The following is a 16,254-nucleotide window of genomic DNA, read 5'->3' as shown; positions in this document are numbered from 1 at the left end:
GGACCTGGAGATTAGGTCCAGGAGGCAGAACCTCAGAATTGTTGGCCTCCCTGAAGGCAGTGAAGGATCGGATGCGAGGGCATATGTGACGGATATGCTGGAGACGTTGATGGGGGCTGGGGCGTTCCCTCGGCATCTGGAGGTGGACAGAGCGCACAGAGCCCTCGCGAGGAAGCCCAGGGCGAACGACCTGCCGAGGGCCATAGTGGTACGTTTTCACCGGTTTACAGATAAGGAACACATCCTGCGGTGGGCCAAGAAAGAACGGAGCAGCAAATGGGAGAACTGTGGGTTGCGTATATATCAGGACCTGGGAGCGGAGCTGGCCAAGAGACGGGCTGGGTTCAAACAGGCAAACGCGACCCTCTTCAAGAAGGGGGTGAAGTTCGGGATGCTGTATGGGTTACGCACGAGGAATGAGATTTTTATTTTGAGACGCCGGACGAAGTATGGGCATTCATTAAAGAAAAGAAGCTGGAGACGATTTAAAGGACACTTAAGTTGCGTAGAAGTTTTGTAGCGGTGGCTCGTAATACTGTACAGGTTTTTCAAAAGAAAAGAGATTTCATGTTGTTCTGGGTGGAATTATGGGCTGCGGTGATGGTAGCAGCCTTGCCTTGCAGGGATTTGATGTGGGGGGGGAGGGGGTCTTCGAGTTAGAGTTTTTCTTTGGGAGACTGGATTTCGCCTTAAGGGTCTGTCTCTTCACTGGTTTCTGTTAATTACATCTTTTTGTTTGTTTGTTTTTGCTGCTGTTTACTTACTGGAGAATGTGATGCTGTTAATAGGTTTATTCATGTGGGGGGAGAGGTTTGAACAATAGGGAGACAGACTGTTTGGTGCGGAGGTTATCGGGGTCAGCATGGTTCTGCTGACTCTCGGAAGTGCAGTGGGGGGTGAGCAAGGGTTAAACTGGTGTTGGGCTGGTTTCTGGTGCTGTTCGGGGGGGGGGGGGAGGTGGGGGTGGAGACTGCTTTGCTGACAGGGGAGGAACTATTGTCGGGGAATAAATGGGAGATCGGGGGCGGCTGCTGCTCTTGGGGGTACTCGGGAAAGCCGGGGGGCGTGAGACCGGGGCTGGCCTAAAAAGAGTGATGGCTAGTCGGGGGGGGGGGGGGGGGCTGTGGAAGCCCCCCATCCAGGCTGATTACGTGGAACGTGAGAGGACTGAATGGGCCAGTCAAGAGGGCTTGCGTGTTCGCGCATCTAAGGGAACTGAAGGCAGACGTGGCTATGCTACAGGAGACATATCTTAAGGTCATAGATCAGACAAGATTCAGGAAGGGTTGGGTTAGCCAGGTGCTCCACTCAGGGCTGGACTCAAAGACCAAGGGGGTAGCAATTTTGATTAGTAAGCGAGTGGCATTCGAGACTGGGAGAATTGTGTCGGATAAGGGGGGTAGGTACATAATGGTGAGTGGAAGGTTGGAGGGGGTGCGGGTGGTGCTCGTGAACATTTCTGCTCCGAATTGGGACGACGTGGAATTTATGAGGCAGGTGTGAGGTAAGATCCCAGACTTAGAGTCGCATAACCTCATCATGGGGGAGGACTTTAACACGGTCATTGATCCGGAATTGGAACGGTCATTATCTAGGACAGGGAGGAGGCCGGCTGTGGCAAAGGAATTGAAGGGCTTTATGGCACAGATGGGGGGTATAGACCCATGAAGGTTTATACGGCCGAGGGCGAAGGAGTTTTCTTTCTTTTCTCACGTCCATAAGGTTTACGCCCGTATTGACTTTTTAGTTCTGAGCAGAGCGCTAATACCGAGGGTGGTGGGGATGGAATATTCGGCAATTGTAGTCTCGGATCATGCCCCGCATTGGGTGGACTTGTGGGTTGGGGAGGAGAGAGGGCAGTGTCTGTTATGGAGATTGGATCTGGGGTTGTTAATGGCTGAAGCGGTCTGCGGACGGGTGAATAAGTCCATTCAGAGCTATCTGGAAATGAATGACACGGGAGAGGTATCTGTGGCGACGGTGTGGGAAGCTCTGAAGGCGGTTGTTAGAAGGGAGCTAATTTTGATTCGGTCCCACAAGGTAAAGGGGGAACAGGCAGAGAGGGAGAGATTAGTGGAAGAGATACTCCGGATGGACAGAAGTGGAGGCCCCAGATGCGGGGCTCTTGACGGAGCGGCGGAAGTTGCAGGCGGAGTTTGTGTTGTTGACCACAGGGAAAGCAGTGGAACAGTTGAGGAAGGTAAAAGAGGCGGTTTATGAGTACGGGGAAAAGGCAAGTAAGCTGTTGGCGCAACAGCTTAGGAAGAGAGAGACGGCCAGGGAGATTGGTAGAGTGAAGAATAGGGACGGAAACATGGTTTTGGGCCCGGGGGTGGTGAACAAAGTTTTTAAAGAATTTTACAGTAAATTATATGAGTCGGAACCCCCGGCTGGTGTGGAGGGGATGAGGCAATTTTTGGATCGGTTGGAGTACCCGAGGATGGAGGAGGACCTGGTGGAGGGGCTAGGAGCCCCAATTGAGGTGGAGGAAGTTATCAAGGGGCTGGAGGGCATGCAGTCGGGCAAAGCTCCGGGGCTGGATGACTACCCGGTGGAATTTTATAAGATGTTCTCAGGGATATTGAGCCCACTGCTGGTTAGGACGTTTAACGAGGCTAGAGAGAAGGGAATCCTCCCCCCGACAATGTCGCTGGCCTCGATATCACTTATTTTTAAACGGGAGAAGGACCCTGAGCAGTGTGGGTCATATAGGCCGATCTCACTTTTGAATGTAGATGCCAAGTTGTTGGCCAAGATATTGGCCACAAGGATAGAAGACTGTGTTCCGGGGGTCATAGGAGAAGACCAGATGGGATTCGTTAAGGGCAGGCAGCTCAAGGCCAACGTGCGGAGGCATCTAAATGTTATTATGATGCCCTCAGAGAGAGGAGAGGCGGAGGTAGTTATAGCGATGGACGCAGAGAAGGCCTTTGATAGGGTGCAGTGGGAGTACCTGTGGGAGGCGCTGGGATGATTTGGGTTTGGAGAGGGCTTTATTGGCTGGGTGCGGTTGCTCTACCAGGCGCCTGTGGCGAGGTACGCACGAACCGGCTGGGGTAGGGGTATTTTAAATTACACCGAGGAACTTTTGTACATTTTGAACCCGCTGGAGGGATGGGAGAGATCATGCGGATCCTGGGGGAATTTGGCAGTTTTTCGGGGTATAAATTGAACATTGGGAAGAGCGAAATGTCCGTGATTCAGGCTGGAGGGCAGGAGGAGAGACTGGGGGAGCTGCCGCTTAGAATGGTAGGGAAGAGCTTTCGCTATCTGGGAATCCAGGTGGCTCGGAAATGGGAGGCACTGCATAAGCTTAATCTATCCCAGTTGGTATAGCTAATGGAAGGGGACTTTAAGAGATGGGTCATGCTCCCGTTGTCATTGGTGGGGAAGGTACAGACCGTGAAAATGACGGCCCTCCCCAGATTTTTGTTTGTCTTTCAGTGCCTCCCCATCTTCATCTGTTGCTATCTTTTAGGGGGTTAATAAGGTTGCCTTTCTTAATCTTAATTATGAATACGCTTTTCAGAGTCGCCAGGTATCTCTTGATACCGCCACTAGGTTCAACCGAATACCGATCAAAGGGCCAATACACCAGTTAGTTAATTCAAAGTCAATGCTACTTTATTTACACACAGTATGATTTACTTATGCACAATAACACTACAGGCTAAACTATGTCAATCACTAACACCTATACTTAACTTCAGGTACCCGCTTAGGTCAGAGGAACAGTGGCCGTTGTTCGGATCTGAGGCTTTTGGGTTCGAAGAGGTCGCAGGAGTGTAGCTATGGTCGTCCGTCTGGTAGCGAGCGTTGAACTTGAACTTGCTTCTGGTGGTGCAGGTGGAGGGGTCTCTCCAGTTGAGAGCCAAATCCAAGAGAGGGAACACATGGCAGGGTTCCTTCTTATACTCGGGGGGCTTCGCGCACTTTTAGGCGGGCCTTAAACGTGGTCCCAATCAATTGGACAGCTTCGCGATCACTGCCATCGATCTGAGCCAATAAAAGGGCAGGTGCCTTGATGGCTGGGCATGTCCTAAGTGGCCGTTGGCCTTGCTTTGTTTGTGTCTTCTTGCTGGGGTAGTGGCGCCAGAATGTCTGGGACGGTATCGGCTGCCTGGGCACTAGTTCTTTGTTTATCGGAGATGGGCCATCAATGTGCAAATCGACCAAGAGATTTGGTTCCGTCTGCAGTCTGTCTTCTAAATACACATTCAGGCTCTGTGCCTGCTTGTTGATTTGCATTGTCCATTATATATGCTGAAAGTGGCCATCCCAGATGGCTACACTCCCTCCTTATGATCCTGAACGCGAAGCGTGAAGAATCATATTACTGAATCTTCTTTGTTCTCTGCCTAAGTCAAGCACCCGCAATCAAGAACAGGTTCTATCCTACTCTGTCCTATGGATTTGAACCTTTACCTAAATTGCTTTTATTTACATCATATCATTATACAATCCTAAGGGGCACTATAACATTCAAGCATGCAATACATTTATTTCTTCAAACACGGGAACCTCTAACTATCTTCCTCTAAACTATATTCAGGCTGTTTAGCCAATAAAAGAAATAGCAGCGTTAAATTTCTCTGTATCTTGGTGGTCAAGTACAGAAAATTCAAATCCTTTCTTTTATTAGAACAAATCAAAAAAAATAATCGATGCACTTTATTTATTTAGAGAGAGTGGGGGGGGGGTTTGCTGGAGTCCGAAAATAGTGGGTCTAAGTGTGTATACTGGAGTGCGGGAGGTTTTCCTTCGCCATTTTCGAAGTCTCAGTGTCTGGATGACATTGCAGAGTATTGCTATCACTAGTAGGGCTTCCACGATGTATGAAAGGGAATCCCATTTTATGAGGTTGTTGCACCAGGTTGGTGTGTCAGTGGCTGTTTCTGGGTGTGGTGTATGGCAGTTATGGGATACATTCATGGCCTGTGTGGTGGGGGTTAGGGGGGTCGCTTCCGCGCGCAACTGTAGTGATCCCACGATGATCCAAATATAGGTCGTTATGTCCGTCTTCATTTTTCTCTTGGTCTTCCTCTGTCTTTTGATGTTTTGTATTTCCTGTAGGCACAAGCATAATATCTGTTATTACCTTGTTTAATATCTCATATGTCTGTCTGGAGAATCTGGGCCTTTTGGGGGTTAACTTTACATCCGATTTCGTGAAGGAGTCCTAATAATTTGGTGAGAAGCGAAATGTGCTCTCCCTTAATGTCCGTCTGTAGGAGTAAGTCGTCTACATACGGAACGAGGCATTCGGGTCTGGAAAATTTAGCTAATCCATTTGTCAATTGTCTGTGGAAAATGGAGGGGGAGTTGTGGAAAACTTGTGGTACGCACGTCCACGTGTATTGCTGTCCCTGGAAGGTGAGAGCAAATTTGTATTGATACGCTTTATCCAATGGAATGGACCAAAAGCCGTTGCTGATGTCCAGAACCGTGAAAAATTTCGACTGGAGTCCCTGTTTTAACATTGTCTCAGGACTCGTGGCCAAGGTGGGGGCTGCTAATGGGCTCACTTTGTTTAGTTCCCTATAATCGATGGTCAGTTGCCATGAGCCATCGGGTTTCCTTACGGGCCAAATTGGGGCATTGTTAGTTGAGGCTACTGAACGGAGTACGCCTTGGTCAAGTAAACTTTGGATGACTTTTGCAATTTCTCACTCTGCTTTTTGGGGGAAACCATACTGTTTCTGGGGTTTAGGATCGGGATATGTGATGTTAACTAAACCTGTGATTTTGCCCCAGTCGTGCTTGTGCTGGGCAAAAGATGCTTTGTGTTTCTCTAACGTCTTTGTCTTGACTAATGGTTTGTGGATCAAACCAGAAGTCTCCTACTGCGCTAATCCTGTGTGCGTAGTCTCCAACTGTGAGCATGGCGGGGACTCGTGCTGCCTTTGCCATTCTCCACACACATCTATTGACGGGGTTGAATGAAAGATTGTGGGAGCTCATGAAATCTATCCCCAAAATGTGTTCGGCTGTCTGGGGTAGATCTACTAGAACAACGGGGTGTTTTGTCTTAATGTTGCTTATCTGAATAGCCACAGGGGCCGTAATGTGTCCCTGCTGTAAGTGTCCTGTGAAGCCGCTAAGGGTAATGGTGTCTGTGGTGGGTCATGTATCCCGTTGGAACATTGTGGAGGAATTTAACGTGGTACGTGACCCTCCTGTGTTCCAAAGGAATTCTACGGGGTGTCCCCGGACTGTGCCTGCTACTACCGGTCTTCCGGACTTGTCCCAAAGGGTGTCGCAGACCCAAGTTGGGGAGTCCGAAAACCGCCAATCGGTGCCATTCATGCCTGCGTTCTCGGAACGGGCGCTAACACTGTGAATGGGCTTGGCTTTGTTCTTATTTAGGGAATGTGCCTGCTGGTTTCGCTGCTGTTTCTGGGGGCATTGCATTCCCGGGTGTAATGTCCTAACTGTCCACAATAATAGCATTCTTGTGATTTAGGCTGCTGTGGGCTGTTTCTTCCCTCGTTTACCCATGCGGGGTTTTGAGGTGTCCTGACCGGATGCATGTTAGCATCTGCCTGTTCTTCCTCTACTTTTCCTTGTTCTGACCTTCCCTGAAGGGACTGTTCCCAAGCTCGGGATAATCTCTTTAATACCCATTTCTCATTATGTGTGTCACCTGAGGGGTCATAATTGGCGCAAACTCTCTGTCCTGCTTTGGTCGCGTGGGAGGCTAGGATACAAGTCCATTTGGCCAAATTTTCTGGTGTCAAATGGGCGTGGACTAACTCTCCAAATACTGCAGTAAAGTGGGTCCAAAGACGTCCAGCAAACGCTGTTGGGTACTCGGTCTTTTTCTGTCTGCATTTATTGAGTCCTTCTACGGGGTCTCCCTTAATGTAGTCGATCACATCTAGGATCGCTGCATGCATTTCTTGGAGGGTACCTCCTCCTACATTTTGTGGGTCGGGAAGGGCTGCCACGACTGAGGGGTCAAGGCTCAAAACTGTGAGCTTAACTTGCTCTTTTTCGTCCAGGCCGTACATGGTCGCCTGTTGCTTAACTCTCGCAAAATAATGGTGCGGCTCCGATGTGGGTTGGAACGGATTGATTTTGTCACATGCGTCCCTTAATTGGGTGACGGTTAATGAGGTGGTGTACAGAAAATCGGGGTCTCCGTTTTTTGTGGCCCTGCGCTGTGTGGTGACAGGGTTCATGGGATTGTTTCATTTAGCTCCTGCCAATCGGGGCCATTTTCCTGATCTAGCTGGGGTCCAAATGTATCTTGGAAACCGTTTTGTACTGAGAGCAGGGATTGCAGGTCTGCAATTTGCTTTCGCCATTTGGTGTGGTCCACCGAACTCTGCCTTTGTTCCATGGTGGAACTGTGGAGTGCTCATAAGGCTACCTTTAAATCCTTACATTGCATCTTTAATTGTTCGACTTGAAGTTCTGTCTCTTCTCTTACCAATACCGCGTGTTGCGTGTCTTGGTAGGCCTTATCGTACTGGGACTGAAAGCTGCTTAGGTGAGCGAGACAAAATTGGCGTGCCCGTTTGACGTCAGCCATCTCCTTGTCCTTCACTGCTAACTGCTCTCTGAGTTGCTTATTAACTTTCTCGCATTCGGTGACGTCTTCCTCACTATTCTTCTCTCTGTCTCAAATCTCTCTGCAGGGTGTCTTCACGACCTCCTCTGTGCCTCGCAATTGTGCCAAGCAGGACACGATTGCCATCGGCTTACGAACTTTTCCTAAACTCTTTTCATGGCTCTCGGTCAGGTTATCCCACCAAGTCTGTCCTATACTTCCGCGATCTGTTTCCTCACTTGCATAAAATTCATTCCAAAGGGGCCATCCTTTCCCTTTTAGATACTTCCTAATCTCTTCTTCCCATATGGGACACTGCTCTGCTCTATTGGTCGCTGCGACCTCGAGCTCTTGTGGATGCATAAGGCGTTTCATTGCCATCCCTACTGTAATCTCTGGGTTTCTACTGAAAATATTAATAATCACTTATTGTCACAAGTAGGCTTCAATGAAGTTACTCTGAAAAGCCCCTAGTCGCCACATTCCAGCGTCTGTTCAGGGAGGCTGGTACGGGATTTGTAACAGGGGAGAATAAAGCGGTGATGCAAACACGGGTACGGCTTAAGCTATTTTCCAGTCTACAAGACTCCCGACAGTTTTACGCAACAAAATCTATCGAGGTTACCTTATATCCCTTGTTAGTACGCATGCAAATTACACACTTCCGAATCTTGGAGGTTTGATCGATACTGGTCTTTTACTTTTTCCAATTGGGTTTCTAATTCAAAGTTGGGTTCTCTCGGAGTGACAAAGTCACTTCTAGGTCAAGGCCCGTCAGAGTCGCCAGTAATGTTGCTATCTTTTAGGGGCTATAAATATGGCGGTTAATAAGGTCGCCTTTCTTAATCTTAATTATGTATACGCTTTTCAGAGTCACCAGGTATCTCTTGATACCGCCACAAGGTTCAACCCAATATCGATCAAAGAGCCAATACACCAGGGTACTGAAATCGATGATTTCTCTCACACTTACAGTTTTTCTCCCCCTCATCTCCTACAGAAAATGAGGTGGCTAATCAAACAGGTCCCTTTATTGTCTATCATTCATTTATGTATCACATGGGACCAATGGAGGTGGGAGTATTCAGAAAAGTTGATGTTTTTTTCTAACTATACTAACTTTATATTCTAACTTTTCAAACTTTATATTCTCAGAGTCACCTGGAATGACATCTCAGCCCCAGGTCACAGATGTTAGCAAGGAGGCAATCACCATTGCATGGGCCCCACCAGGAAAGGATGGAGGTGCTCCAATACTGGGCTATATTGTGGAGAGAAGGAAGAAAGGCAGCAATCATTGGATTCCAGCTACTAAGGAGCCAATTCAAGGTCCTATTCCAGTTGTCATCTATATTTAATACCTATATGAAATGAAATGAAATGAAAATCGCTTATTGTCACAAGTAGGCTTCAAATGAAGTTACTGGGAAAAGCCCCTAGTCGCCACATTCCGGCGCCTGTTCGGGGAATTGAACTGTGCGGCTGGCCTGCCTTGGTCTGCTTTCAAAGCCAGTGATTTAGCCCTGTGCGAGTCATCACCAACATGTGCCCCAGTTTAAAGTGCCTCCTCCACTGGTTCCAAATTTTTATGGACAGCTCCATTACAGGACTACTCGTGTACTTCCTCAGGGTGAACACCAGCGGGGCCGTTACAGGGGCCCTGAGGCTTGAACCCCCCACATGACTCCTCCTCTAACTTGACCCAATCTTCCCGATCCCCTCCCCACCATCGTCTCAGCTGTTCCACATTCGCTGCCCAATAACAATGAAAGAAATTTGGGAGCGCCAGTCCCCCATCCCGCCTCTGCCTTTGCAACAGAGTCCTACTAACCCTCAGCCCCGTCCCTGCCCACACAAACTCTGAAATTAACTCAGCAACCTTCCGAAAAAAGGCCTGGGGGAGAAAAATCAGGAGGGACTGAAAAACAAACAGGAATCTTGGCAGTGTGTTCATCTTTACCACCTGTATCTCCTCATCAATGTCAAATGCAGAGTATCCCACCGTTTAAGGTCCTTAATCTCCGCCACCAACCCCGTCAGGTTCCACCTACGCATCGTGGCCCACTCAAGCGTTACCGGAATCTCCCTTGCCACCTTAAATGGCTGAGCACCCAGATTCGCCCCTCGCACCAAGGCCTTGCTTAGCCCAACATTCAATTTATAGTGCAAGAAGAACCCCAAATTTCTCCAGTAGGTCCATGATTGTGCCCACGCTTTCTAACGGGTCCGTCACAAACCGCAACAGGTCATCAGCATACAGCGACACCTAGTGCTCCCGACCCCCCTCCCAATCCCCCACCACTCAGCCGAGGCCCGAAGTGCCATAGCCAAGGGCTCAAGCATCAGCGTGAACAGCGGCAAGCACAGCGGACACCCTTGTCTGGTTCCCATGTGCAGCCTAAAATACCCCGAGTTTCCTCATTCGTTCACACACTTGCCATGAGGGTGGCATACAGCAACTGAACCCATGCCACAAACTTTGCCGAAACCCAAACCTCCCCAGGTTTTCGAACGGGAAACACTTCCCCTCTACCCAGTCAAAGGTCCTCTCTTTTTTTTATTTTTATAAATTTAGAGTACCCAATTCATTTTTTCAAACTCAGGGCAATTTAGCGTGTTCAATCCACCTACCCTGCACATCTTTGGTTGTGGGGGCGAAACCCACGCAAACACAGGGAGAATGTGCAAACTCCACACGGACAGTGACCCAGAGCCAGGATCGAACCTGGGACCACTGCAGTGCTACCACTGTGCCACCGTGTTGCCCTTCAAAGGCCCTCTCTGCGTCCATTGACACAAACACCTCCAGCACTCACCTCCTCCCCACCTTGAGTGGGTCATAATTACATTTAGCAACCTCCTAATGTTACTGGAAAGCTGTCTCCCCTTCATAAACTCCATTTGGTCCACTGTGACCACCTCTGGTACACACCTCTCCAACCTTATCGCCAATACCTTCACCAGGATTTTCACGCCTGTGTTCAGCAGCGAGATGGGCCTATAGGACCCGCACTCCAGCAGATCCTTCCCCTTTTTTGGGAGCAGCGAAATTGACGCCTCCCTAACCGTCAGTTCTCCCTTTTCCATGGCTTCATTGAACATACTCAGAAGGTGGGAGGCCAACTCCATCACAAACTGCTTAGAAAATTCCACCAGGAAGCCTTCTGCCCCCGGTGCCTTGCCCGCCTGCATCACGTCAATGCACTCCATCACCTCCTTTAGACCTAACGGTTCCTCCAGTGCCTGCCTCTTCCCCTCCTCGAACTCTGGGAATTCAAGGAACTGACCCATATCAGCCTTCATCGCAAACCCCCCCACCAGCTCGCCTCTATACAGCCCCTCATAAAAGGCTTTGAACACTTCATTTAACCTCTCTGGATCTGATACCACTTCTCTCCCCTGCCGCCCTCACCTGCTGCCACAGCTGGTGGGCCAACATTCGGCTCGCCTTCGCCCCATACTCATATTGTATCCTCCCGTGCTCGCCGCTGCTCACCCACTGCCCTTCTCGTTGTCAACCGGTTAAACTGCCCCTGCAGTCTCTTTCTTTCCACCAGAAATTCCTTTGTGGGGGCCACAGGCACCTCCTATTCACCTCAGCTATCTCGTACAACAATCGCCACTTCTCCTCCCCTCCCCCGTCCTATCCTTATGGGCCTTGAACAAAATAATTTCCCCCAGACCACCGCTTTCAAGGCCTCCCAAAACGTGGTTGCCAATACCACCCCATTGTGATTGAACTAAATATAATTCTTAATCGCCACTGCCACCTTCCCACAGAACTCCTTGTCGGCCAAAAGCCCCGAATCTAACCTCTGCCCCGGCACCTGCACCTGACCCGAACAGAGTCCCATATCTAGACAATGCGGAGCGTGGTCCAAAATCACTATTCCCACATATTCCACTCCTTCCACCCCCATCAGCACCAGCCGACTCACCACAAAAATCAAAAATGTCAATCTGGGAATATACCCTATATGCATGTGAGAAGAGGGAGTACTCCCTCTCTCCCGGATGACCAAACCTTCATGAATCCACCATTCTCATTCTCTCGATAAACCCTTGCAGCTCTCATGCCATTCTCGACCTCCCCATCGACTTAGGGCTCGACCTATCCATCTTCGGCTCCAACACACAATTAAAGTCCCCCCCTATAATCAGCTGGTGGCAGTCCAACTCCGGAATCGCTACTTACAGCCTCTTCATGAACCTGGTGTCATCCCAAATCGGCGCACATACATTCACCAATACCACTAGCACCCCACTCACTATCACAAACCTCCTGCACAGGTCCTCCCTAGCCCCAATAAACCCTGTTTTCTTATTCAGTAGTATGGCAACCCCATTCTACTTCGAATTGAACCTTGAGTGGAACACTTGCCCCAGCCACCCCTTTCTCAGCCTCTCTGATCTTTTACCCGTACTTGCATCTCCTGCAGGAAAATCACCTTTGCTCTCAAACTCTTCAAGTGCACGAAATCGTAGGACTGCTTAACTGGCCCATTTAGCCCTCAGACGTTCCATGTCAGAACTCTCACCGGAGGCTTCCGCATCCCCTCCCCTGCTAGAGTCTGTCATTGTCACCCTTGGGCTCCGTTCCCCATCTCCTCTCTGATTCGGCCTCACCTAAGATGGCTGACCCCGTCCATGTCCAAACTCAACCTACATATCAGCAGTGTCCCCTCCTCTCCACCCCCCCCCCCAACTCCTTCACCCCCCCCACCCAAGCTAATCACCACAGGCCCCCTCCCCCATTTCATTTCCACTCACTTGCATTTCTTGCTAGCGTGGGGACTCCCACCTGAAAGCACTAACTCTAAGACCCATCTTCACCACGCCCTTTACTTATCCCCCCTCTCTCCGTCACCCCCTGTTACTTCTCTCCACCCCTCCTTCCTGGCTCCTCCCCCAGATCCCCGCACCCAACCCAATGCAAGAAACAGCACTCCAAAATGGCCCCCATACAGAACATTCTCGAACCGCCCCGCCGCCCCACAACAACCCTTCATGCACTATACAGAGCATAACAAACACAGTGCAATACAATTACACATTATACCCCCATCATCAAAGGGCCCCCTCCGAAAAAAGCAACAATTTAACTTCAATACAAAAAAAGGGGGGTTACAACCTTTCCCAATCAGCAAACAAAACATGTGACAAAATTTAACTGAGACAGAACTTTCACCCACATTCCTCTTTCAGCCCTCCCCCTGCTTATTATCTCAATAAAGTCATTAATTTCTTCAAAGTAATATTCCCGGCCATTGAAAGTGAGCCAAAGTTTGGCCGGGTACAACATTTCAAACCAAATCTGGCGCCAGTACAACAGTGCCTTGGCCTTGATGAACACCGCCCGTCTCTTCGCCACCTTCACACCAATGTCTTGATAAATCCAGAATCGGTTTCCTTCCTAATTGTAACCCCACTGCGCTCTGGCCCACCTCAGGACATTTTCCTTGTCTTGGAACTTGTGCATACGCACAATCACTGCCCACAGATGCTCCCCCGCTCTTGGTTTCTGTCTCAGGAACCTATGGGCCCGATCCAGCTCCAGAGCCTTGTCCAGCACCTTCTCATCCGCCAACCTCGCCAGCATCCTCACGGATGTAGTCCACTGCAATTGTTCGCTCCACTCTCACAGGTAGGCCCACAATCTGAAGATTTTGCCATCTGGACCTGTTCCACTGGTCCTCCACCTTTGCTTGCCGCGTCTGGCACATGTCCCCCAAAATCGCCATCTCTGCTTCCAACGACACAATCTGATCGCTCCGGCCAGACACCACCTTCTCCACCTCCTGGATCATCGCCCCTAGGTCTCCAGGCTCTTCTCCACCTGTTCAAAAGTCCCGCAAACAGGTGCCACTGCCCCCTCAATCACCTTTGACCAGTCACTCTGCATTTCATTATGCTGCTGCCCGTCCTTAATGAAGCTCATAAACTGCTCCATTTGCAGCTTTCCAGTCAATGACGACCCTTCCCCCTCTGCCATTTTTCCAATTGCTGGAGTCTCCTCCAACTCTTTAACCAGGGCTCACACTCTCTTCTGTCGAATTTGATACCCCGAGACATGCCCATTCAAGGGAGAGCTGATTCCCCCTCCTCTCTCCATACAACGTTTCCGCCAAGATTCCCAGGAATTTGGGTAAAAGGGACCAAAACCAAAGCTTCCAGGCAGGAACCAGCCAGTGCGCAACTACTTGCTTCATGGCTGTCACTGGAAGTACAAAAATATTACACTTAGGATATTATTTTAAGCTTTTTATTTTTCTCACCATGATACAGCTCATTCTCAAGTCAGAACATGGCGGAAACAGTGGGAACATAAATTGGTTGAGGCCTATCACCATCTAGCCACTCTGACTGAGATTTCCCTCCCCCTACACCTTCACTGGACCACCTTACCTGCCACATGAAAATTATCCTGATGAGGCACTGGTCCCAGTGGATTTTGCTGATTTCCACCAGTGTTACAGCTGCTTCCCAGGCTGTGAAAAAGTAACTGCCATGAGGTGAAGCTATGGAGGAGTAGAGTACATAACCAATGTCTTCTTCCCCCAATGACTTAACTTCTGAAGGTCCTGGTCTTCAGCAGTTCGTTGTGATGAAGTTAATTTTTGGCAGGCCTCCTTTTCCCCCATTCCATTCCCAAAGACAGTTGTCCTTGCAGCAAATGACTGAAATTATTTGTGAGGGACAGTAAATGGAAGGTCCTTGTTGGAGCTAACTCTGGAGTTCTTCTTGGATGATTTTGTAATTCTTTTTGAGAGAATTTAACAATGCAGTTTTTCACTCTTTTTGTTAGTATCTTTCCAGTGAGAGAGAAGACATCATCTGTACATAATTTAGGAAGGTCTTAATAAACAATTGTGAAAGAGGCAGGTAGCTCTGCACATTGATTAAAGATATTGCAATTTGACATTTGTATCAAAAGCATAAGCTCATTGTTGACATGTACATTACTTTGTTGCAAATACCAAATACAGGAAACTTCCACAGTTTTTTGGTGTAACATCTAATTATTAATAGATCAAATACTTAAATCCACAAATTAAAAGCATTGTAGCTCAGGTTGAAGTAGTTGCACGGAGGCGGAGGAAGCCTCGGTGGAGGAGCTGAAGGGCAAGTGGGAGGAGGAGCTGGGTGAGGAGCTGGACGAGGGCCTGTTGGTTGATGCCCTGAGCAGGGTCAATTCCTTCTCATCTTGCGCATCTTGCACCAGGCTCAGCCTGATCCAGTTTAAAGTGGTGCACAGGGCGCATATGACAGGGGTGAGATGAGTAAGTTTTTGGGGGTAGAGGACAGGTGTGTGAGGTGTTCGGGGAGCCCAGCAAACCACACCCATATGATTTGGCATGCCCAACGCTAACAGAATTTTGGAAGGGCTTCGCAAGGGCTATGTCCAAGGTCTTGGATACTCTGGTAAAACCGAGCTGGGGAATAGCAATATTTGGGGTATCGGACGATCCAGGAGTGCAGGAGTCGAAAGAGGCCGGAGTTCTGGCCTTGGTAGCCCGGAGAAGGCTCTTTTTAATGTGGAGGGACGCGAAGCCCCCAAGCATAGAGGCTTGGGTCAACGAAATGGCGGGGTTTCTTAGGTTGGAGAAGATAAAGGTTGCCTTGCGAGGCTCCTTGCGGGGGTTCTCTGGGCGGTGGCAACCGTTCCTTGATTTTCTCGCAGAACGTTAGGTAGAGGTCAGCAGCAGCAGCAACCCAGGAGGGGGGGGGCGGGCTCTTTTTCTTTTTGTAAGGGGCGCATGCCCCATTTTGCTTTGAGATGGGTGTTAAATTGTTAATCGTTTAGAGGGTTAAGTTGTTTTGTTTTGTTGGCATATTGCCCTGTTTTCTTTGTATTATTTTCCTTTTTGGAGTGTTTTGTAAAAATTATTGTAAAACCTTGAATAAAAACATTTTTTAAAAAAAGAAGTAGCTGCACTACCTGCAGATATTATGACTGAAATTTGAAACTGCCTTGTGGAATCACTGTCCTCGAACTTCGGAGGATCATATCTTTTTATGTTTATTTAATACAAGGCTTTAAAGTTCATTCCTGGTGAAAGTACTGTATATCCTTTTATTTTCCAGACAATAAGTTTACGTCCGATGGGCTAATGGAGGATGTGGAGTATGAGTTTCGTGTTACGGCAGTTAACCGTGCAGGTCTTGGCCAGCCCAGCTCTGCATCCAATTCAGTCGTGGCAAAAGACCCCATCCGTAAGTAACTGTTTTTAAAGTATCTGATCATTCAATTCAGGGTTTGGAAAATTACTTTTCGCTGAAAGTGCTCCTTTAACATGTATTACCTATCTATGTGGATTTTTTTAGAAAACATGCTTTTTGGCATTTGAAGTACCATAATTCTCTTTACCAAAGCTTTGGTTTTGTGACTGACTCCATCTCACTGGAAGTCAGGCATTAGGAACCTGGGCCCCAGTATTTACCAACTAATGCTTTGGTTATATGTTGGAAACTTAGGTTCCCTGACCCTCATTCCGCCTGATTGATTGGCTGTTAGGTGACAGATCCTGCAGCAGAAGGACGCAGTGGCGGAGCAAGTACATCTTCTGGTGGTGGGATGACAGGAGATGGTCATGGGGAGATTGGAGAGTGCAGACAGATTGTGGGGATTTTGCAGAGTAGCTTTTGGGCCGGGGAAACATTTCTCCACATGAGGTGCTATAAAACCACTTGCTTTACGGATC

The 16,254-nt window shown here is 48.8% G+C and overlaps 1 protein-coding gene across 1 annotated transcript in view; it reads left to right on the top strand.

Annotated features, from left to right (window-relative positions):
• LOC140431035 (immunoglobulin superfamily member 22-like) overlaps window positions 1–16,254 on the top strand; it is a 181,863-nt gene that overhangs the window by 122,263 nt on the left and 43,346 nt on the right. Inside the window, exons 16-17 of the mRNA XM_072518935.1 lie at window positions 8,708–8,881; window positions 15,638–15,766. Of these exons, the coding sequence (XP_072375036.1) occupies window positions 8,708–8,881; window positions 15,638–15,766 (303 nt within the window). The remainder of the gene's footprint in view (window positions 1–8,707; window positions 8,882–15,637; window positions 15,767–16,254) is intronic.

Source organism: Scyliorhinus torazame, chromosome 10 (assembly GCF_047496885.1).
Source record: "Scyliorhinus torazame isolate Kashiwa2021f chromosome 10, sScyTor2.1, whole genome shotgun sequence".
NCBI classification, from domain to species: domain Eukaryota; kingdom Metazoa; phylum Chordata; class Chondrichthyes; order Carcharhiniformes; family Scyliorhinidae; genus Scyliorhinus; species Scyliorhinus torazame.
The sequence above is the reverse complement of the archived record's forward strand: the minus strand, read 5'-3'. Positions and strand labels throughout refer to the sequence as shown.